The sequence below is a fragment of the Ictalurus punctatus genome, chromosome 7 (genome assembly GCF_001660625.3).
Source record: "Ictalurus punctatus breed USDA103 chromosome 7, Coco_2.0, whole genome shotgun sequence".
NCBI classification, from domain to species: Eukaryota; Metazoa; Chordata; class Actinopteri; order Siluriformes; family Ictaluridae; genus Ictalurus; species Ictalurus punctatus.
The window spans coordinates 29,912,600-29,937,599 of NC_030422.2; the positions used below are offsets into that span (position 1 = coordinate 29,912,600).

Genomic DNA, 25,000 nt, shown 5'->3' on the forward strand with positions numbered 1-25,000 from the left:
CTCGTGTTTTTCCATTACTTTGTCACTTGTCTCTATATAGGTAAGTAAGGAAGTTAGCAGCTTGCTAGTCTTAGCCTCGGTCTCTCCGCTCATGGGCCACTGAGCGTTTTATACCCTTTGGACACTTTCCGGCAAAATGTTTGAAACGACGCCAGTTTTTCAATGTGAAAAACATGTAAATATACTGTTAGAGAAGCCGAGCGTCTTCTTTACTCTGTAGGTTTGAGTTCAGGAACACATACCGTACGACAGCTCCTTTATTCCTCCCATCTGGCAACACTGACATTTTACCATCGAACAGAATACTCAAAATATATAACCTTGTTTACATGACAACAAAAATAAATAAAGGTGAACTGCTCTCAGATAGTGTTTGAATCGTTTCCTTTAAGTCGTTTTTGCCTGAATATTGAAAAACGAATCAAATTTTTCCAGAGCCCTCTGATGGTGACCTTCACCATGCCGTGCGATTGCACAAAAGGAAGTGAAAACAGCACTTCCTGGTTATCGGACATGGCATTGTTTCCTGTTGTGTCAAAATGATAGCCTGCTTTTTCTCATTACATAGGAAAATGATCCTTTTGTATAATTGCCTGTAAAAAAAAACAAACAGACATCGGAGGTAAATGAATTGCACCGTGCAGTAAAGGCTTAACGTGATCGCATGTTTAACCCCAAACATCTTTTTTTATTCATTCTTCCACCACATTTCAGAACATTGTGATCAGTTTTGTTTAACGTGACTTCCACGACCATTAATCCTGTTCCCTGACCCCGTTTCTGATCGACAGGAGAACCACTGCCGGCGCATAAAGATCCTGGGCGACTGTTATTACTGCGTGTCAGGACTGACCCAGCCCAAAACAGACCACGCCCACTGCTGCGTCGAGATGGGTCTCGATATGATCGACACCATCACGTGAGTCGTGGTTCCTTCGCTTTATTCCTTCTCTGGCTGCTCACAGGAGTCTCTCTCTCTCACACACACACACACACACACACACGTGTATTACTTCATATCTCCAGTGAGTGGAGTATTAAAGATTTTTAACATGACCACTTGAATACAGTCTTATACGCGGCGTTTGAGAAAGGTTTGGATGAGGAACATGACACCGTGTAGATACTTTCAGGCAGAAATCTCCGAGTTTAATTGGTTTGGTACTTTAAATAGATTACAGAGAGAGAGAGAGAGAGAGAGAGAGAGAGAGAGAGAGAGATACACTACTGTAGCAGTATCTGAAACATCATCCATTCATTTGTTCAAATTCGTCTCATAACAGTCTGCTCTCCTTTTCTTTGCTATTATAACGTTGTTGTTTGGAGCACTAGCAACCCCATTAACCCATTAACACACACCTAGATCAATGCCTGTGAAAGCAGCGGATCTTTTTTTTTTTTTTTGCGACATAATCCGTATGAGCCGTGATACACAAGACACGGCTGTTGTATAGTGCTTTACGGTGCTATTAATAGTTGTGTTAAATCACGTTTATCAGACGCTAAACCTGTCAAAATATAGTTTCTTTTTCCTAGAATATGTTTTTGCCAAGAAACGCCTGCTTACACAGGAAGAGATAATCTGATCGACACTGACGACTCACTTCATAAGCCTCGAGAGGGCAAGTTACAGCTTTACCACGGACGGGAACAGATCGCCGACACTGGAGACTCCTTCCGTAAATGCTGAGCGGATCTGCAAAGGTCGACTAATGTTCAGAGCTGCTGTTCGAGAGAACATGATGATACGAGCGGAGAGTTCAAGAGCACTGTAGTATTAAAAGTCTTATCACTGTTCTGTTCACAACGTCAAGGAAACGGCACACGGGAGCGCGTATGCGCGGGGGTACGGAGAGCCAATCGGATCGCAGCCTGGACGATTCCGAAGCCTGTCGCCAGGCACTGTGGTTAAAAATATAACAACCCAGACAGGATCTTTGTCCTTTGCCGTTTGCGTTAACAAACCGTGTTAACTCGTTTCATTTAGTCTGAAAGGGGTCCGCCTTTCGATACTGTATGGCCAAAAGTATGTGGACACCTGGCCATCACGCCCGTGGACGTTTCTTGTAACGGCGAAAAGGGGGACTAGATCTGGAATGAGGTGTTTTTAAAAAAGTACACGAGTGGGCGGTAATGGCCAGGTGTCCACATAGTTTTGGCCAAGTAGTGTATGTTTTATTGAGCATGTTGGACATTGAGCTTGTTTTAAACGGAAAGCTGAGTTAACACATTCGATGCGTGTACTGTAGATAACTTAGGCCACATATATAAGACATAGTAAAACAGCTGACTGTGTGTGTGTGTGTGTGTGTGTGTGTGTGTGTGTGTGTGTGTATAAAAGGAAACAGCTGAGGTGTGACTTCATGTTTGCTACCTGTAAGAACAAATGTTACCAAGGAAAAGAAAAAAAAAACCTTCTCTGGGACTTTTTGTACTTTTAAGAACAAGTTCTCAGGCTGGGTCTGGGGCAGCGTTGCATGATCCGAGTGGAGAGAGGAGATCTCACGTCTCTTCGAGCTTCCACTAGGAAAACGGTGCCTCTACAACAGAGGAGTGAAAATGTGTTCCTTTGTCTCGTTTGGACTTCTATAAAGCACATGACACAAATAAGTCATTTTCAAGAAACCAAACCAAGAATAGCGAATGAACGAAGGATGAAGGTGGGCGTGGTTAGTACAGTGACCAGGAAGTGTTAAAAAAAAAAAAAAGATGAAGTGAATTATTCATCCTAAGCAGCTGATAAATGGTCTGCACTTATATAGTGCTTTTTTAACCTTAGTGGTTCCAAAGCGCTTTACACTGTGTCTCATTCACACACACCAATGGTAGGCAGCGACTTGTGGCTTAGTGTGTTGCCCAAGGACACTTCGACGCGTGGAGTCACGTGGGCCGGGAATCGAACCGCCAACCCTACGATTAGTGGACGACCCGCTCTACCACCTGATCCACAGCCGCCCAACAAAGGACATGATACGGTGCTAGAGAGAGAAAAACAGAGAGCATGAGAGAGAGAAACAGAGAGAGCGAGAGAGAGAGAAACAGAGAGTGAGAGAAAGAGAGAAACAGAAAGAGAGAGAGAGACAATGAGAGAGAGAAACAGAGAGCAAGAGAAAGAGAGAAACAGAGAGAGAGGAACAGAGAGAGAGAGACAATGAGAGAGAGAAACAGAGAGAGAGAGACAATGAGAGAGAGAAACAGAGAGAGAGAGACAATGAGAGAGAGAAACAGAGAGAGAGAGACAATGAGAGAGAGAAACAGAGAGAGAGACAATGAGAGAGAGAAACAGAGAGAGAGAGACAATGAGAGAGAGAAACAGAGAGAGAGAGACAATGAGAGAGAGAAACAGAGAGAGAGACAATGAGAGAGAGAAACAGAGAGAGAGAGAGAGAGAGAGGGAGACACGAATGAGTGTTGACTTTTATGTGCGCTTTATTAGTAATAAATAAAAAAAAACTATCTACACGTGTTCGCTTCTACATAAGAGCAAAGCAAAACAAGGTTAGATTAATAAACCAATCTCCAGTGAAATTTCACCATCATCCATTACTGAAAATAAACCCTTGTGGACACACCATTTCTTCTCACACATTTCCACATTGACATGGATATGACCCTCGTTCTAGTTTGGTCTGTGACTCGATTACGGCTTTAAATCCGTTCACGATGTTGAAGTCTCTTCCTTCTGTTCTTAGTCTATGAGTCTTCCGAACAGCTACTTGTGCCTGTCCGATCAGAAAATTGATCAGTGTTCAGCGCTCCCAGCATGAGCGGGAATATTTACGGCCTAAAATAAACCTTGTTTTGGAAAAAAGGTGAACCGAGGTTGTTGATTGTTGAGGATCCGGTCTGTGGCAGTCACAGAAGCAGTGGGAACCCCGTGTCTGGTGGTCCACAGAGCCTGCAGAGGGGAGAGTCCGTTCCCCAGTGGGCAGGTGTATTCTCCAGTGGGTAGGAGTGGTGTATTCTCCAGTGGGTAGGAGTGGTGTATTCTCCAGTGGGCAGGTGTGGTGTATTCTCCAGTGGGCAGGTGTGGTGTATTCTCAGTGGGCAGGTGTGGTGTATTCTCCAGTGGGCAGGTGTGGTGTATTCTCCAGTGGGCAGGTGTGGTGTATTCTCCAATGGGCAGGTGTGGTGTATTCTCCAGTGGGCAGGTGTGGTGTATTCTCCAATAGGCAGGTGTGTCCTCCAATGGGCAGGTGTGTCCTCCAATGGGCAGGTGTGTCCTCCAATGGGCAGGTGTGTCCTCCAATGGGTAGGTGTGTCTGCCCGGCCTTTGAGCTCTCTCAAGTTGACCTGTGCCGTCATCATTTGGAGCTTCGCTGGGAGTTATGTACAGTGCTGTGAAAAAGTATTTGCCCCATCCTGATTTCTTCTGTTTTTGTGTATATCTCATACTAAATAGTTTTAGATCTTCAAACGAAATACAACATAAAACAAAGGCAAACCGAGTCAACACACAATACAGTTTCTTTTACTGAAGCAAAAAAAGAAGTTGTCCAAACACTATTACTAATGTGAAAAAAATAATTGCCCCCTTAAACTTAAAATACTGGTCGTGCCACCTTTAGCAGATGTAACCGAAAACAAATGCTCCTGAAAACTGGAGACCAGACTTTCACGTACTTCTAGGACTAGCTGTTATTGGAAAAAAAGTGCTTCGTTAAGACCATAATGATCTTTCCGCTGCACTCTAAGCTGAGCTCTGTTCAGAGTACAAACAGAACAGTAAAAACTGTTCCATAAAGAGAGAGAGACTGAGAGAATGAGAGAGAGAGAGACTGAGAGAATGAGAGAGAGAGAGACTGAGAGAATGAGAGAGAGAGAAACAGAGAGAGAGACAGAGAAAATAAGAGAGAGAGAGAGAGTGAGAGAGAGAGAAAGAGAGAATTAGAGAGAGACAATGACAATGAGAGAGACAGAAAATGAGAGCGTTAGAGAGAATGAGAGAGAGAGACAGAGAGAGGCAGAGAAAATTAGAGAGAATGAGAAAGAAGGAATGAGAGAGAGAGAGAGAGAGAGAGAATGAGAAAGAGAGAGAGAGAGAATGAGAGAGAGAGAGAGTGAGAGAGAGAATGAGAAAGAGAGAGAGAGAGAATGAGAAAGAGAGAGAGAGAGAGAATGAGAAAGAGAGAGAGAGAGAATGAGAGAGAGAGAGAGAGAATGAGAAAGAGAGAGAGAGAGAATGAGAAAGAGAGAGAGAGAGAATGAGAAAGAGAGAGAGAGAATGAGAAAGAGAGAGAGAGAGAGAGAGAATGAGAAAGAGAGAGAGAGAGAATGAGAAAGAGAGAGAGAGAGAATGAGAAAGAGAGAGAGAGAGAGAGAATGAGAAAGAGAGAGAGAGAGAGAGAGAATGAGAAAGAGAGAGAGAGAGAATGAGAAAGAGAGAGAGAGAGAGAATGAGAAAGAGAGAGAGAGAGAATGAGAAAGAGAGAGAGAGAGAGAATGAGAAAGAGAGAGAGAGAGAATGAGAAAGAGAGAGAGAGAGAGAGAATGAGAAAGAGAGAGAGAGAGAGAGAATGAGAAAGAGAGAGAGAGAGAATGAGAAAGAGAGAGAGAGAGAGAGAGAATGAGAAAGAGAGAGAGAGAGAATGAGAAAGAGAGAGAGAGAGAATGAGAAAGAGAGAGAGAGAGAGAGAATGAGAAAGAGAGAGAGAGAGAGAGAGAATGAGAAAGAGAGAGAGAGAGAATGAGAAAGAGAGAGAGAGAGAGAATGAGAAAGAGAGAGAGAGAGAATGAGAAAGAGAGAGAGAGAGAGAATGAGAAAGAGAGAGAGAGAGAGAATGAGAAAGAGAGAGAGAGAGAGAGAATGAGAAAGAGAGAGAGAGAAATGCAAAACCATCCTCCAAACAGCTTTCAATGCTTAGCAGACTGTTCAACTAAAGAGAACACACGCACACACACACACACACACACACACACACACACACACACACACACACACACACACACACACACACTTGAACATGCAATCTCTGACACAAATGTGCAGTGAGTCAGACTGTAAATGTATACGTGTGTGTGTGTGTGTGTGTGTGTGTGTGTGTGTGTGTGTGTGTGTGTGTGATCACACATTATACATGTCCTGTCTCTGCAAGACCCCTATTTCTTTTTCAATATTACAGAGTTATGAATGTGTCACTGGCCACCTGCAGCTTCCTCACACACACACACACACACACACACACACACACACACACACACACACACACACACACACACACACACACACTGTGGTGTTTTTCAGGGTAATCCATGTCCTGCACATTATAGGATTTGTCGTTTCAAGAATCAGCAGAACTTGGGATTCCAGTTTATTTCCCACTGTGTAAGAGACGACGTCACGTGACGTCACTGTGATGAAGAAAACGGAAATAAAAGCGGCTGCGTTATCTGCGTTATCGCGGCGGTGTGGATCACCGCTGCTCTGAACGGACGCCCGGTTACGCAGCTCGGATCAGGACCGATAAACGTACAGTTAAAAACAACGATCAAGATTTCATCAATGATCAGAAATCAAACCAAAAAAAACCCACCAAATCCACACTTTGATTGGCATTTCAAACAAAATAAATAAATTAAACACGGAGCCAATGCACAAGCAAATATGATTACAGAAAGTATTCTTTGTACGTTCTTGTTTATTTTTATTAGCGTGTGCCACAGAATCAGTTTGTTTGTCTGCATGGCGTTGCGTGTTACTTCCCACAGCGTCTGAAATGAAATGAGTGATCTTAGCCCCGCCCCCGATTACCACTAGGTCTTGAGAAATCTTGAGGTACCGGAAACCAACCAGCTAGAAGCTTCGGAAGCTCTGATCAGTGGAGAAACACTGCAGCTCCAGTTTTCTAGTGCCGGAAACTCCAGTGCTTCGTTTAACTGTGCTTGTGAGTAAATTAGTACGCCTGAAGGGCAGGTATTAAATCAACAGCAGACTTTTATTTCTGCGAATTCTGCCGAATAATGAGAAAGTCTTGGGTAATTATTCCGTACTAAAGTGAGCGGAACGTTCCGGATGCCTGTTACCACACGAAAGCCGGTTCCGTGTTAGATATTCTCCGCACGATCGTTCTCGCGATGCCGGCAGCATTTAAACAAAGCCTTTCGTTTCCGTCTGTTTCCGGATAACCGGCTGCTGCCCGCCGTCGTGATGTGTGGTGAAGGGAGATGCGCTGAACACGGAACCTCGCGGAGCTTCTATTTCCATTCGATTGCTTTGCACGTTTGCTTAATTCGAATGCCGAGCATGCGAGGGAAGCCGAGCAGATGGAAATCTCCCGTCCCGCTTCACTGCCGAACGTCCTTTTCTGTCAACAGCCTTCTGCTCCTCACTCCGAGGGAGGATTGTTTGTTCGTGCATATTTTCGCCGCGTTATCACGCCTGTCGGAGGACCGAAATTCATCCCGTGAACTCACTATATGTTGAGTAGTTTCCTGAAATAAATGATTTTTAAAAATGTACCAGCGTTTTTGAAGGGCCTGGCAGCCATTTCACGTCTACTGTACCGTCATATTGTGTGCACTAAGTGTGTGTGTTAAGTGTTATCAGGTTTCTTTTTTTTTGTTCCACTCCCTTGAGCAAGGCCCTTAACCTTCTTTGCTCCAGGGGGCGCTGTATCATGGCTGACCCTGCACTCCGTCCCTAACATGCTGGGGTTTGCGAAGAAAATTCATCGTTCATCTCAAGCCATGACTATTAACACAAGTTCCAGTCGCGCCGGGCTTTTGAGATCGCAGAAAGAGGAGCTTGCGATTTTTTCGAAATTATCGCAGAGTTTCTGCAGATCCGGGCCGAGACAATCTTTTATTCACGCGTGCCGAACACGAGTACAGCGACAAGGTTTAATCCACACACTTAAAATCTGTATCCTGTCTTTATATATTTGTGTAAGAGCTGCTTTGAGACGATTGTAAAAAGCGCTATACGGATACGATCGAATTGATTGACACGATTTTGTGCGATCGCGATTTCGCCAATACGCCTAGTGTGCAGTTACAGAACTCCACAAGTATCTTGGGACGCAAGAATCCCAAAAGCCTACCATAAAAAAACAAAAACAAAATTCGTGAAATCCTGTACGGACCGAAGTGCTGATGTTACTGCAGGCATTAATACACTCCATGCGTAACATTAACTAACATTAAGTAACTCTCAATCGTATCTCAATCGTTGTTAAGCGGTTTTAGAAATTCAGAACCGAATCAGACGCAAAGTTGTAGTTGTTTTTTTTTGTTTGTTTTTTTTTACACCCAGAGACCGGAGTTCACATTCAGTGACACGCTGCAGTTTAATTCCTGATCGTTTACTCGATGTGGATTGATATTCAGTCAGTGTACGTGGATTTCCTTACCATTAAAGCAACATAAATGTGTTTACTTACAGTACTTGATGCTCCATGGTTTGTTAGCGTTAACGAAAGCGGTGATGTTAGCTAAGGTAACCGTCATGTGACCCATTACCCTGGTTATTTTAATTGAAGAAAGGCGTAACTAAACGAGCGTTACCTTTGATGGTGATCAATGCCAGACGGTTAACATCATGTCAACGATATTTGATCTATCTCTGTTAGCCGGTCATTTGTTTATCATTCGTATTAGCTGAGCAGTCTGTGTTGACTTCTAACGTTAGCTGAAGTCTGCGGGATTATCGAGAAACTCGACGGAGTCTTGGCGGTGTGTACATCCTGCTGCGTTGCTGTTAAAGCGACTACACAAACAGGTTTAATGTAGTAAAAACCACACGATCCAAAACGTCAACTCGGCCACGTATATGTTACGTTGGAATTTTTGCAAATTTGTAGCTGCAGCATTTTTATTGTTATTTTATACATCCATCTTCTATACCGCTTATCCTTCACTTCAGGGTCACAGGAAACCTGGCAACTATCCCAGGGAGCACAAGGGTACACCCTGGACAGGGTGAAAATCCATCGCAGGGCACAATCACACCCCGTTCATACACTACAGACACACCAATCAGCCTACCGTGCATGTCTTTGGACTGGGGGAGGAAACCGGAGCACCCGGAGGAAACCCCCGCAGCACGGGGAGAACATGCAAACTCCACACACACAGGGCCACGGCGGGAATCGAACCCTGGAGGTGTGAGGCAAACGTGCTAACCACTATACTATACTATTATATTACGCGTGCTCCATCGGCGTAACGTGTGCCTGCACGTAAAAATGTGCTTACGTAATGCGTAAATAAAGGAAACGTTTGGTTGGATGGCACGCGTAATCAATTTCCGATAGTCGTTAAACATAAAGATGATTTATTCTTGTTAGAGGGTCGCTTATTTATTACTCGCGTTTGAGTTTGCGCTTATTTGTCATCTCGAGATTATTCGTGTAACTCGATTTAAATGGAAATTCTTGTGAGTCGTTGCGAAATGTAGCTAAAACGCAGGGAAACGCTTCGAATCGGACTCACTCCGGGTAAATAACAGCTACATGTCTGCTGTAAAGCTGATTACAGATTCTGGTCTGCGAGAGCTGCGTATGAAACCGTGTGCAGTAGGATATTCTTGTTTTGTGCACTTTTTAACATTTTTTTTTTTTAGGTTGATGGATTTATTTAAATGAAGGTTACTTTCATGTCGGCAAATTGAACGAGACTGTTCCACGCTTGTTCGCGGTACTCGTTTCGTTCATCCAGCTTAAAGTCCCGGTAGATGTGAAATCTTTTTCAGATGAGTGCTCTCTTCGTTCCCCGTCGGCACAGGAAGTCAGACAAATAAGAAAGAGAGAGAGAGAGAGAGGGAGACGAGACGTGTGAGCACTGGAGTGTCTCCGTGGCTTATCTCGCTTTACCATGCACACACGTTCTAACACCGGCTCGGCAGGAGGAGGGGCAGGGCTACGGAGAGAGGGAACACGTGTGGCGACCTGTGCGACCTGTCATTTAGAGCAGTTTCCACAGGTCGCGTTACGTTCGTTACTATTTATTTTTTTTTTTTTATTGCTGTCTGTAACTTCAGGCAAACTCTAAGGGTCTAAGGACAGCTGTTAGCATTCAGACGTTAAATGTTTAGAGCTCCGTGAAATAATGCAAATTCAAACTGCAGCTGTTTGTAGAGGATGAGATGGAAATGAGAGACCCCCCCACCCCCCCACCCCCCCTCAAAGAGCTGTTCGGATGGAGATTTATGAAAATTTCCAACACTGGAGCAATGTAGTAAATAATAGTTCCTATACAAAGGTATTCCCGAAGGTTTTGTGTATCCATACGCCATCTGACACAAACAACCACACTTTCAGCATATAAGTACAGATTCCTTCGTCGCCCTCTAAACAAGTCTCATCTCATTATGCAAAAGAATAGCAGGAACAGGTTTGTTCTTTGGATATCAAACGTAACACAATATAAATGGTCTGCACTTATATAGCGCTTTTTTAACCTTAGCAGTTCTACAAAGCGCTTTACACTGTGTCTCGTTCACACACACACTCACACACCAGTGGTAGCAGAGCTGCCATGCAAGTCGCTAGCTTGCCATCAGGAGGAACTTGGGGTTCAGCATCTTGCCCAAGGAGACTTGTGCATGTGGAGTCACGTGGGCCGGGAATCGAACCGCTATCCCTATGATCGGTGGACAACCCGCTCTACCACCTGATCCACAGCCGCTCCATTAACAATGCTAGTTTCGGATGGAACTGTTGCTCTGTGGACATGGATAACCACCAGGGGTGGTTTTTTAACACCTGGATGTTCCCCTGCTACAAGGTCTTTAGATAAGCGCCTCACCGATGGCTGACTGGAAAGTTATTCGAAGATGATCCATCCATCCATCTTCTATACCGCTTTATCCTTTTCAGGGTCACGGGGAACCCGGAGTCTATCCCAGGGAGCATGGGGCACAAGGCGGGGTACACGCTGGACAGGGTGCCAATCCACAGCTGATTATGTATAGCTTAAATAACATTGTTGCATGGTAATTGTGTTAGAATGATGCTCATAAAGGACAACAAAGTATTCACGAGTACGTACTTAACTACGGTCAGTTTTATTCCCTAATCTATCCTTCTAAAATATATTCTTGGGTATTTTTTATGGTTACACTCAAGTACCGTACCCAATTCAAAAACCTCCCTCGTCACTTCGGAGGGCGACACACTGCTAGATGCCCGAGCGCGTGTCAATGCAGTGGTGAAGTGGTCACCTGAGATTCTTTGGAATCTCATGGCTCGATTGGGCCATGAACGAAGATGTAGGGAAGATGATGGGAGTGGCGCCTATGATGAACAAGACGCGTGACGTGTGACTGCGGTGGTTTGACCCTGGAGGACACCGACCAGTGCTGGATGGACCGCATCAAAGAAGATACGCTGCTCCTGATGACGCCTTGGATTAAAAGAATTGGAAATCGGCGTGCAAGCAAGTGGACCCTGTCCCAAGGTGGGATAAATAAGGAAAGAGAGACTCAATTAGCTGTTGCAGACATCTCCTGGAGCTGAACACCTTTCAGTAGTACCCATGAAGATGAGACACTCCTCGAGGACTGGGACGTTATGATACGAACTGGACATCCAACCCGTTTGTCAGCCGTGGCGGTGACCTCCGTCAGCACGCAGGTGAATCTCTGTGTATACAGACGAGTGGTCTGAAGAATGAATAGCTGTTGTATGGTTTAAATAGTACCACAAGGGGGCGTTCTGGAGACAGATGAGAACGTTCTGCAGGTTAGGTTAGAACCAAAGGGTTCACCTACAAGGCTATGATGAGAGCTTATTGCTGAGCTGATCCATTTGGATTTGGTTAGTCACAGATTTCTGTCTGATGTTTCATAATATACTGAAATCAATGTTAGTTTTTTTTTCATTTATTAAGTACTCACTGTACAAAGTCCTGTCTTTTCTACCACAGGTCAGTGGCGGAGGCGACAGAAGTGAACCTGAACATGCGCGTGGGTTTACACACGGGCCGTGTGCTCTGTGGCGTTCTGGGGCTCAGGAAGTGGCAGTACGATGTCTGGTCCAATGATGTGACACTGGCGAATGTGATGGAGGCTGGGGGGCTACCTGGGTAAGAGCGTGATCTCACTGTATCATCACACACACACACACACACACACACACACACTTTTGTAACAAATTATCTTGATTAACTGGGACTTTGATGTTGTGGTCAGTAAACCATTTCTGTGTTGATGTTGATGATGTTTTGGATCATTGTCCTGCTGGAAGATCCAACCACGGCCCATTTGAATCTTTCTGTCAGAGGCAGTCAGACTTTCATTTAATATCTGTTGATATTTGATAGAGTCCATGATGCCATGTATCCTAACAAAATGTCCAGGTCCTCTGTCAGAAAAACAGCCCAAAACATTAGAGATCCACCTCCATATTTAACCGTGGGCATGAGGGACTTTTCCATACGGCTACCTCTCTGTGTGACCCAAAACCACCTCTGTGTTTATTACCAAAAAGCTCTGTTTTGGTTTCATCTGACCATAGAACCCGATCCCATTTGAAGTTCCAGTCGTGTCTGCACACTGAACACGCTCGAGTTTGTTTTTGGATGAGAGTAGAGGCTTTTTTCTTGAAACCCTTCCAAACAGCTTGTGGTGATGTCGGTGTCTTCAGATTGTAGTTTTGGAGACGTTCTGACCCCAAGACACAACTAACTTCTGCAGTTCTCCAGCTGTGATCCTTGGAGATTTTTATCCACTCGAACCGTCCTCTTCACAGTGTGTTGAGACGATACAGACACACGTCCAATTCCAGGTCGATTCATGACATTCCCAGTCGACTGGAACTTCTTAATTATTGCCCTGATGGTGGAAATGGGCGTTTTCAATGCTTGTGCTATTTTCTTATAGCGACGCCCCATTGTGTGAAGCTCAACAACCTTTTGCCGCACATCACAGCTATATTCCTCGCTCTTACACATTGTTATGAATGACTAAGGGAATTTGCCCTGTGTGTTACCTCATATTTATTCCCCTGTCATGGTTGAACAATTTCCTGTTCCTAGTCACCCAGGTCTACTAATTTAATATATCAATCAATGGGAATATACTTCAAATATATTTTTTCTCATATAAATTCATAGGGGTGCCAATAATTGTTTGACATATTAACTCATTATTTTGACTTAGTAACTGGTTATTTTGACTCACTAAGTCATTCTATTACTAAGACAAAATAACAAGATAATATCTTGAAATGATGCCTTACTATGTCAAAATACAGTCGCAAGTTACTGAGTCCAAATAAGACAATATCTTGAAATACTGACGAACTAAGTCAAACTAATGACAGCACGCAATACTGATACTGATTATATCGGAAGGCTGAAATGTCATTCTATCAGTAGCTTGGCAACTAAACTGTTAGTTTTAAGGAGTACATTATATTATGGATGCAGATGCAAAAAATTAAACTTCATATTCATGTTTTTGTTGTTGTTGTTGTTGTTTTTAAAGACAGCTGACTATTATAGATTATTAAATCATTAATGAGGTTTTTTTTTTCTCTCTACTTATTACACGTGAGAACTTATTAAACCGATTTGCTTGGACCTTTTTCGAGTGCCAACACTTTAAGACACTTTAAGAAAATTCCAGAGCTGTGACATGTGACCTTGTGCAGTAATTCCACTTCTCCACTTCTCAACGTCCGTGCTTGCACATCGAATCACTTCTGAGAGTCATTCTGAGGAAACGAATCATTTGCGGATCACGGTGACGTAAATCTCCGTCCTTTATATAACGAGGACAGTTATCTAATCTAAATATATACATGACCGTTCATATAAATCATGAGAAGGGATACGAATCTATATCGTACGAGGCTAAACATTTTTTTGTAGTGCTTCAATCACACTCTCATCATCATCTCTTCACAACTGGTGAATGTGTATCATATGACTCAAATGGCCACTTGTAGCACATGGGAGGAAGATAAATACATAATGTAGAGAATTGTTCACAGCGCACTTAGCCTTGGCACCAAGAACAATGCAGTTGAAGGCATTTCTTGTAAACCGTGTAGAAAACCATGCCTCAGCTGTGTGAGTGGAGTAGCTGGAGATGTAAAATCTAATTGAAATGTACCAAATCGATTGTTTATTATTCCCAAATACGTTGTGCATGAATAAATTATGAGTAGCTGTGAGAGCCGGCATTTTATGATTGATGCGGTTAATAAAGTCTTTTGGAGGAATGGTTATCTAATATGCTAACGCTAATGCTAGAGCGTTAGCTATCTACTCATCATGGATAACAAAGCACTTCATATATTCAGATAAGACCTTACAGGACATCACTGAAAACCCATTTCCTTTATCTGAGTACGTTGTCTCGTTACTGCCTCCAGTTTCATGAGGGAGAGAGAGACACCACGGCTCTAATTAGTCCATACAAATGCCTTGTGTCTGATTGTGGACTGCAGTTAAAGGAAAATTCCACTTTGAAACACATCCGATATGTTTATATTGAAATATTTGCGATTAGCGATTCCGATGCTAATTTATTGGTTGGTGTTGTATCTCGTTATTCCGGTGAGACGTTAGCGATCGTATGCCGCACTGATATCACAGAGGGGCTTCGTTATCGTTAGCGCAGGTACGATTTTGTAAATAGGAGTAAAGAATTCCATGACCTCAAATATCTACATGATAACAGTCAACGTTCAGCTTGATGCTGCCACCACCGTGCTTCATGTAGACCCAGATCTCCTTTTCTTGCTCGAAATGTTCCAATAATGAGACATCCAGCATAGCAGTAGTGGAGACAGTGGTGCCAAGTGTGAACGTAAAGTCCCAGGTATACAATGGTGTTGCACTGAGTTACAGCGGAGACTCGGCTCGGCTCGTCCGCATTCTTCAAGTGCCGCCGCATCTCTCTCTACATCGGAACGTCATTATTAACGTCGTTATGAAATATGTCTTGGACACTGTTTGAAGAGCACATGTTATTTGTAAAGATTAACCTGAAAGTCTTTGAGGGGGGATTTTTTTTTCTTTTAAGGTGGTGCTTTCTCTTTTTGGGTAAATAGGAAAGTGCACATCACTCGCGCCACGCTGGAGTGCCTGAATGGTGACTATGAGGTGGAGCCAGGAAATGGGCAAGAGAGGAACGCCTTCCTGCAGAAACACGACATTGAGACCTTCTTTATAGTCCCATCTCACCGCCGGAAGGTGTGTGTGTGTGTGTGTGTCAGTATGTGTCAAATCTTATTTATAATATGTGTGACTTCTGGGGATTTGGAGGCCTCTTTGGTGGAAAAATGTCATTGCAAGGAATTCGGGACGTCTTGCGATCGGACTAATCTGAACGCTGCGAGTGGCAAGTCGAAGCACGTTCAAAGAGTATTCAAGATGTAATCGATATAACCATGATGCCGCTGTTATATTGCTTAAGAATTCGCTGAAATATTGCTGAAATGAAAAGCTTTATTGACTGATAGGCTTGCTAGCCCTTCCAGCATTGGCTGATAATTATTCTCAGCGTTCCTGGATGGGAAGAAAAAGAAAAAAAAAAGAATTCCTAGTCATTACTTTGGGCTTCTTTAAGTGACCTGAGAAACGACTTCAAGTTTTAATTTAAGTGTTGTGTCTTAACCGATCATCAGCATAACCCATATAGTAAAGAGGGTGTTAGTCAGAGAACCTAGCAACCTAGACGCCGCCAAGAGTAACGTTCAACATGACGCTGCCACCACCATGATATGTAACGGACGACCATTTTCCAGTCATATTAATGAGAAATCCAGTGTAGAAGCAAAGGAAACAGTGGTGCAAAGTCCCAGAATGCAGTGCAGCTATACAGTGTTGTTGCACCGAGTTATGGCAGACTCGACTCGGCTAGTTAGCGTTCTCCGAGAGCACGAACGTTTATGACCAAAGTGTCTAAACCAATAATTCGCATGACCCACGTGGTAAAGTTTCAGCTTATAACACTGCAAAATGTGGAAAGGTTCAAGGGGGGGGGGGGGGGGGGGGGGTGAATACTTATCCAAAGCACCGAAGCTTGACTGTGAGCTGTCAGTGGGTTTACTAAAGAAGGATCGTCGAAGAAATCTCCCCATTCTCTTTCACAATTCCTTTAAGACTTGTGAATTAACACAAACGAAGCGCTTGTAAAGCTTTTCTTGTACGAATTGATGAGAGTCCTCTTATCAATCCTCGTAGCTAATCCTCTTAAGCCCGGATCCGAACGTACGGAACGTATCAGCGAAAGACAAACGTGAGAAGCTGCTTAATAAGCGATACAGTTCGAACGCTGTGCGCCGAGGTTGTTCCGCCTAGGCTTAGAGACAACTTTTTAAAAAAAGTCAACAAAACGCTAGCAAATGCGACGTTTTTTTTTTCTTCTTCTTCTTCTTCTTCTTCTTTCTTCGCGTCACGTGCAGCAAAACGTTGCTAACAGTGAGAGGAAGCAGAAACTCCTAGCTGAACATGGTGTTTTTATCCAGCATTAGCCACAGCAACATATGAGGCTTGTAAAGCTCTGAGTCAATAAGCTGTCCTGATTCCCCATTTCCTGTTTGTGTTCACGCTCAGATCTTTCCTGGACTCATCCTTTCTGACATCAAACCTGCCAAAAAGATGAAGTTTAAAACGGTCTGCTACCTGCTGGTGCAGCTCATGCACTGCCGCAAGATGTTCAAGGCTGAGATCCCCTTCTCCAACGTGATGAACTGCGAGGATGGGGACAAGGTATCAAAACTCTCAGTGTGTGTGTGTGTGTGTGTGTGTTTATACGATTATTTGTGGCGATTTACATGTTGGGAAGTTGAAGTTGTTTTATAGTTAGGGTTATGATCATGGTTATGGTTACATTATGTTTATATTGGTTACATTACGGTTATGTTACAGTTACATGTTGTTTATTGTTATGGTTGCGTTACAGTTACATCATGGCTATGCATATGATCGCATTATCCTTGTAATGGTTATGTTATGATTACATTATGGTTATCGTTACATTATGGTCATGTTACAGTTACTTTACGGTTCTACGCTACGCCACAGTTGCATTATTTTTGTGGTTATAGTTACGTTATGGTCATCAGGGTTTTTCACCGGTCCTTAAAAAGTCTTAAAAAAAAAGATTCAATCTCTTAATGTAAAAATAAGGCCTTAATTCGACGTTTGAAAGGTCTTAAAGATGCAACCGGACCGACCCGGTAAAGCAGGTTTAGATGTTACTGCAGGCAGAGTGTGTGCGGCTCGTCTGTGTTTTAGAGCGGCTCGGTCCACAGTAAACCCGCGCCACACACTTCATTTCTGTCTGTGCTGTGAGTCTGTCGCTTATAACCTGCATTCAGACACAACACACTCCAGTTAAAAGCCACCAGGTCTAACACATAAAAGAGAATTAAGTCAGAAATATATTACTATTTGTACCCCAAATAAAATGTATATTAATATTAATGTTATTATTATTCAGTGCAAGAGTAATATTACAAAATAGCAAAGGTTTTTCAATGTGTATATTTTCTTCTATACAAAAAATGTATGTATATTTATAACACGACTTGTTACATTACTCTGGGATTAAATTACAACAAAACTGGTAAACACTGCCGTGAGGAGGTTTCTAATACAGCTGCTGAGGGACTGATGGTAAATTCCACGTCTTTTTCTCTTCTGACTGCCGTAATCCGGCTCTCTATATATTTTTTTCCTCTCTTGGAAAGTCATGAGAAGGAAATACTGGATTTTTTTTTTCTTTCACTGTTGGAGCGAATGGAAATACAGAAAGGATATTTGCTCTGGTGTCACATCCACCTCTGTAGAAGTTTACCCTGCTGTAGTTTACTTACACCCAGTGTACAGTCTGCAGGAACACAATCCATTAGAGCCAATGTCTCGTAGTAGCATGGTTGAAGTGACGTGCAGGTCTTCAATTTCTTCTGGAAATGTCTTGGTAATGTGGTATTAAAAAGTATTACATTTGAAGTGCTGATACCTGCAGATACCCTGGTGATATCATGGGTATAGTTATGGTTATATCATGGGTATAGTTATGGTTATATCATGGGTATAGTTATGGTTATATCGTGGGTATAGTTATGGTGATATCATGGGTATAGTTATGGTGATATCATGGGTATAGTTATGGTGATATGGGTATAGTTATGGTTATATCATGGCTATAGTTATGGTTATATCGTGGGTATAGTTATGGTGATATCATGGGTATAGTTATGGTGATATGGGTATAGTTATGGTTATATCATGGGTATAGTTATGGTTATATCATGGGTATAGTTATGGTGATATCATGGGTATAGTTATGGTGATATCGTGGGTATAGTTATGGTTATATCGTGGGTATAGTTATGGTTATATCATGGGTATAGTTATGGTGATATCATGGGTATAGTTATGGTTATATCATGGGTATAGTTATGGTGATATCGTGGGTATAGTTATGGTTATATCATGGGTATAGTTATGGTGATATCATGGGTATAGTTATGGTTATATCGTGGGTATAGTTATGGTTATATCATGGGTATAGTTATGGTGATATCATGGGTATAGTTATGGTTATATCATGGGTATAGTTATGGTGATATCGTGGGTATAGTTATGGTTATATCATGGGTATAGTTATGGTGATATCATGGGTATAGTTATGGTTATATCGTGGGTATAGTTATGGTTATATCATGGGTATAGTTATGGTGATATCATGGGTATAGTTATGGTTATATCGTGGGTATAGTTATGGTGATATCGTGGGTATAGTTATGGTGATATCGTGGGTATAGTTATGGTGATATCGTGGGTATAGTTATGGTTATATCATGGGTATAGTTATGGTGATATCATGGGTATAGTTATGGTGATATCATGGGTATAGTTATGGTTATATCATGGGTATAGTTATGGTGATATGGGTATAGTTATGGTTATATCGTGGGTATAGTTATGGTTATATCGTGGGTATAGTTATGGTGATATCATGGGTATAGTTATGGTGATATCATGGGTATAGTTATGGTTATATCGTGGGTATAGTTATGGTGATATCATGGGTATAGTTATGGTTATATCGTGGGTATAGTTATGGTTATATCATGGGTATAGTTATGGTTATATCGTGGGTATAGTTATGGTGATATCATGGGTATAGTTATGGTTATATCGTGGGTATAGTTATGGTTATATCGTGGGTATAGTTATGGTGATATCATGGGTATAGTTATGGTGATATGGGTATAGTTATGGTGATATCATGGGTATAGTTATGGTTATATCATGGGTATAGTTATGGTGATATCATGGGTATAGTTATGGTTATATCATGGGTATAGTTATGGTGATATCATGGGTATAGTTATGGTGATATCATGGGTATAGTTATGGTGATATGGGTATAGTTATGGTTATATCATGGGTATAGTTATGGTGATATCATGGGTATAGTTATGGTTATATCATGGGTATAGTTATGGTGATATCATGGGTATAGTTATGGTTATATCATGGGTATAGTTATGGTTATATCATGGGTATAGTTATGGTGATATGGGTATAGTTATGGTTATATCGTGGGTATAGTTATGGTTATATCATGGGTATAGTTATGGTTATATCATGGGTATAGTTATGGTGATATCATGGGTATAGTTATGGTTATATCATGGGTATAGTTATGGTTATATCATGGGTATAGTTATGGTTATATCATGGGTATAGTTATGGTGATATGGGTATAGTTATGGTTATATCGTGGGTATAGTTATGGTTATATCATGGGTATAGTTATGGTTATATCATGGGTATAGTTATGGTGATATCATGGGTATAGTTATGGTGATATCATGGGTATAGTTATGGTTATATCATGGGTATAGTTATGGTGATATCATGGGTATAGTTATGGTGATATCATGGGTATAGTTATGGTTATATCGTGGGTATAGTTATGGTGATATCATGGGTATAGTTATGGTGATATGGGTATAGTTATGGTTATATCATGGGTATAGTTATGGTTATATCGTGGGTATAGTTATGGTTATATCGTGGGTATAGTTATGGTGATATGGGTATAGTTATGGTGATATCATTGGTATAGTTATGGTTATATCGTGGGTATAGTTATGGTTATATCGTGGGTATAGTTATGGTTATATCGTGGGTATAGTTATGGTTATATCATGGGTATAGTTATGGTGATATCATGGGTATAGTTATGGTTATATCATGGGTATAGTTATGGTTATATCGTGGGTATAGTTATGGTGATATCATGGGTATAGTTATGGTGATATTGTGGGTATAGTTATGGTGATATCATGGGTATAGTTATGGTGATATGGGTATAGTTATGGTTATATCATGGGTATAGTTATGGTGATATCGTGGGTATAGTTATGGTTATATCGTGGGTATAGTTATGGTGATATCGTGGGTATAGTTATGGTTATATCGTGGGTATAGTTATGGTGATATCGTGGGTATAGTTATGGTTATATCGTGGGTATAGTTATGGTGATATCATGGGTATAGTTATGGTGATATCATGGGTATAGTTATGGTTATATCATGGGTATAGTTATGGTGATATCATGGGTATAGTTATGGTGATATCATGGGTATAGTTATGGTTATATCGTGGGTATAGTTATGGTGATATCGTGGGTATAGTTATGGTGATATCATGGGTATAGTTATGGTGATATCATGGGTATAGTTATGGTTATATCGTGGGTATAGTTATGGTGATATCATGGGTATAGTTATGGTGATATCATGGGTATAGTTATGGTTATATCGTGGGTATAGTTATGGTGATATCATGGGTATAGTTATGGTGATATCATGGGTATAGTTATGGTTATATCGTGGGTATAGTTATGGTGATATCATGGGTATAGTTATGGTTATATCATGGGTATAGTTATGGTGATATCATGGGTATAGTTATGGTGATATCATGGGTATAGTTATGGTTATATCGTGGGTATAGTTATGGTGATATCGTGGGTATAGTTATGGTGATATCATGGGTATAGTTATGGTGATATCATGGGTATAGTTATGGTTATATCGTGGGTATAGTTATGGTGATATCATGGGTATAGTTATGGTGATATCATGGGTATAGTTATGGTTATATCGTGGGTATAGTTATGGTGATATCATGGGTATAGTTATGGTTATATCATGGGTATAGTTATGGTTATATCATGGGTATAGTTATGGTGATATCATGGGTATAGTTATGGTTATATCGTGGGTATAGTTATGGTGATATCATGGGTATAGTTATGGTGATATGGGTATAGTTATGGTTATATCATGGCTATAGTTATGGTTATATCGTGGGTATAGTTATGGTTATATCATGGGTATAGTTATGGTTATATCGTGGGTATAGTTATGGTTATATCATGGGTATAGTTATGGTGATATCGTGGGTATAGTTATGGTTATATCATGGGTATAGTTATGGTGATATCGTGGGTATAGTTATGGTTATATCGTGGGTATAGTTATGGTTATATCGTGGGTATAGTTATGGTGATATCGTGGGTATAGTTATGGTTATATCGTGGGTATAGTTATGGTTATATCGTGGGTATAGTTATGGTGATATCGTGGGTATAGTTATGGTGATATCATGGGTATAGTTATGGTGATATCATGGGTATAGTTATGGTGATATCATGGGTATAGTTATGGTGATATCATGGGTATAGTTATGGTGATATCATGGGTATAGTTATGGTGATATCGTGGGTATAGTTATGGTTATATCATGGGTATAGTTATGGTGATATCGTGGGTATAGTTATGGTTATATCGTGGGTATAGTTATGGTGATATCATGGGTATAGTTATGGTTATATCGTGGGTATAGTTATGGTTATATCATGGGTATAGTTATGGTGATATCGTGGGTATAGTTATGGTGATATCGTGGGTATAGTTATGGTTATATCATGGGTATAGTTATGGTTATATCGTGGGTATAGTTATGGTGATATGGGTATAGTTATGGTTATATCGTGGGTATAGTTATGGTTATAGTTATGGTTATATCGTGGGTATAGTTATGGTTATATCGTGGGTATAGTTATGGTTATATCGTGGGTATAGTTATGGTTATAGTTATGGTTATATCGTGGGTATAGTTATGGTTATATCGTGGGTATAGTTATGGTTATATCGTGGGTATAGTTATGGTTATATCGTGGGTATAGTTATGGTTATATCGTGGGTATAGTTATGGTTATATCGTGGGTATAGTTATGGTTATATCGTGGGTATAGTTATGGTGATATGGGTATAGTTATGGTTATATCGTGGGTATAGTTATGGTTATAGTTATGGTTATATCGTGGGTATAGTTATGGTGATATCATGGGTATAGTTATGGTTAAATAATGGCTATGCTTAAATGATGTTTATGTCCGTAGTTGAACTATGGTCATGATTACATTATGTTACGGTTATATTCTGGCTATAGTTATTATTTTCACGTTTACGGTTATATTATGTTTATAATTATGTTTATATTATTTTCACATTTACGGTTATATTATGGTGAGGGCTTTTTGTGTGTGGTGATGGTTACATTATGTCTGTGTTTAGACGATGTTTATGGTTATGGTTATATTAGTAAGTAGGAAATGTTCACAAAGTGCTTTACAGAAGATGGGTCATGTTATGGTTACAAAAAACTATAACTGACCATTATACAGTATTACATAGCAGTGTCCAACTACAGCCATCAGCTGTAGTGTGAGGTGTGTGTCTGCTCTCTCAAACTACCACACACACACACACACACACACACACACACACACACAGGATCACAAGAATGTGTTTCCATTCGCACTGTTCCACTTCCACTTCTCTTTCTTTCTCACCCGCCTCCCCAGTGTCATGTTCCTCAGCAGTACACATCCAACCTCCTCTCTTTTTCTTCTTCTTCTCCTCCTCCATCTGTCTGTCTGTACATGTCTCTCTGCACTGTACATCTCTATAATTACCTCCCTCTCTCGTCTGTCTTCTCTCCCTCTCTCTCGTTCTCACACACTGCTGTGAATGACCTTTTCAGCGTGCACTCTTTTCTTTCTGCGTCTGATTCGGAGACTTTCTCCGATGTGCCTCGGTATCGATCGCGGAGGCTTCCTGATGTGAAGGAAGCAGGGTTCTCCTTTATTGTTTTCCTTACAATAAAATATATTCAGGTCTGTCTGCTGGTTTTTTTTAAAGGAGAAACACAGGCATTTCCTTACACATGGTCAGATCATAATATCATCTCCTGGACGGAATACAACTTCTGACATGGCTTCCAGATATATATTATATATAGGAAAAAGCAAATTCGGAGAAAAATATGGCCACAATACCCCAAGACCCTGAAGGGGTTGATATTAAACAATACAATAAAATATATATATATATATATATATATATATATATATATATATATATATATATATATATATATATATATATATATATATATATTATCCAAATATAAATCTTTACATCTCTCGGTGAAGAGTTGTGTAAATCTGCTCTGTGAGAATATTGTAAAAATAAAACTGAACTGAAAATAAAGTTCCGTCTTGTCCCGTGTCCGCAGAGGAGAGTTCTGCGCTCGGCCCCGGAGAAACTACGGAATCGGACCTCGGTTGCGGCCAACGTGACCCAGAGCAGCCCCGGCACACGTGTCAACCGCTACATCGGCCGTCTGATCGAGGCACGTCAGACAGAGTCGGACACGGCGGACTTAAACTTCCTTACGCTCATGTACAAGTGCTCAGAGCGGGAGAGGAAGGTGAGAGGCTTCATCACAGCCATGATTCCCAAACGTTTTACTTTGTAAAAAAATACATAAATAAATCAATTTACAGCCTTCCATCAGGTGTTTATAGTTGTGCTTGGATTTTCACAAGTCCTAAAAGTAGATTAAGAGAGCCTAATTAAACAAACGAGGCAAAAATATTATACTTGGTCATTTATTTATTGAGGAAAATGATCCAGTATTACACATCTGTGAGAAGCAAAAGTATGTGAACGTCTAGGATTATCAGTTTAATTTGAAGGTGAGATTAGAGTCAGGTGTTTGTAATCAGTGGGGTGATGATCAGGTGTGAGTGAGTGAGCGTCCTGTTTTATTTAAAGAACAGGGATCTATCAGAGTCTGATCTTCACAACGCATGTCTGTGGAAGTGTATCATATCATATCACAAAGGAGATTTCTGAGGACCTCAGAAAAAGAGTCGTTGAAGCTCATCAGGCTGTGAAAGGTTACAGAATCATCTGTAAAGAGTTTGGACTCCACCGATCCACAGTCAGACAGGTTGTGTACAAATGGAGGAAATTTAAGACCAGTGTTCCCCTCCCCAGGAGCGGAGACCAACAAAGATCACTCCAAGAGCAAGACGTGTAATAGTCCACGAGGCCACAAAGGAACCCAGGGGAACTTCTAATCAAATAAAGACCTCTCACACATTGGCTAATGTTAATGTTCATGAGTCCTCCATCAGGAGAACACTGAACAACCATGGTGTGCATGGCAGAGATACAAGCAGAACATCACTGCTCTCCAAAAAGAACATTGCTGCCCTTCTGCAGTTTGCTAAAGATCACATGGACGAGCCAGAAGGCTGTTGGAAAAATGGTTTGTGGAGGAATGAGACCAAAATAGAATTTTTGGTTTATATTTGGAGAAAGGAAAACACTGCATTCCAGCATAAGAACCGTATCCCATCTGTGAAACATGGTGGTGGTAGTGTCAGGGTTTCGGCCTGTTTTGCTGCATCTGGTCCAGGACGACTTCATCATTGATGGAACAGTGAATTATGAGTTATACCAGCGAATTCTAAAGGAAAACGTCAGGACATCTGTCTGTGACGTGAATCTGAAGAGAAAGTGGGTCATGCGGCAAGACAACGATCTTAAACACACGAGTCGTTCTACCACAGAACGCTTAAAGAGGAGTAAAGTTAGTGTTTTATAACGGCCGAGTCAAAGTCCTGACCTTAATCCAGTAGAAATGTTGTGGAAGAACCTGACGCAA

General features: G+C 41.3%; 1 protein-coding gene across 1 annotated transcript in view; it reads left to right on the top strand.

Moving 5' to 3' along the window:
• adcy1b (adenylate cyclase 1b) overlaps positions 1-25,000 on the top strand; it is a gene marked incomplete at its 3' end in the record, with an annotated part of 89,316 nt that overhangs the window by 46,398 nt on the left and 17,918 nt on the right. Inside the window, exons 5-9 of the mRNA XM_053681843.1 lie at positions 792-919; positions 11,863-12,021; positions 14,997-15,138; positions 16,504-16,659; positions 23,561-23,755. Coding sequence (XP_053537818.1) covers positions 792-919; positions 11,863-12,021; positions 14,997-15,138; positions 16,504-16,659; positions 23,561-23,755 — 780 coding nt within the window. The remainder of the gene's footprint in view (positions 1-791; positions 920-11,862; positions 12,022-14,996; positions 15,139-16,503; positions 16,660-23,560; positions 23,756-25,000) is intronic.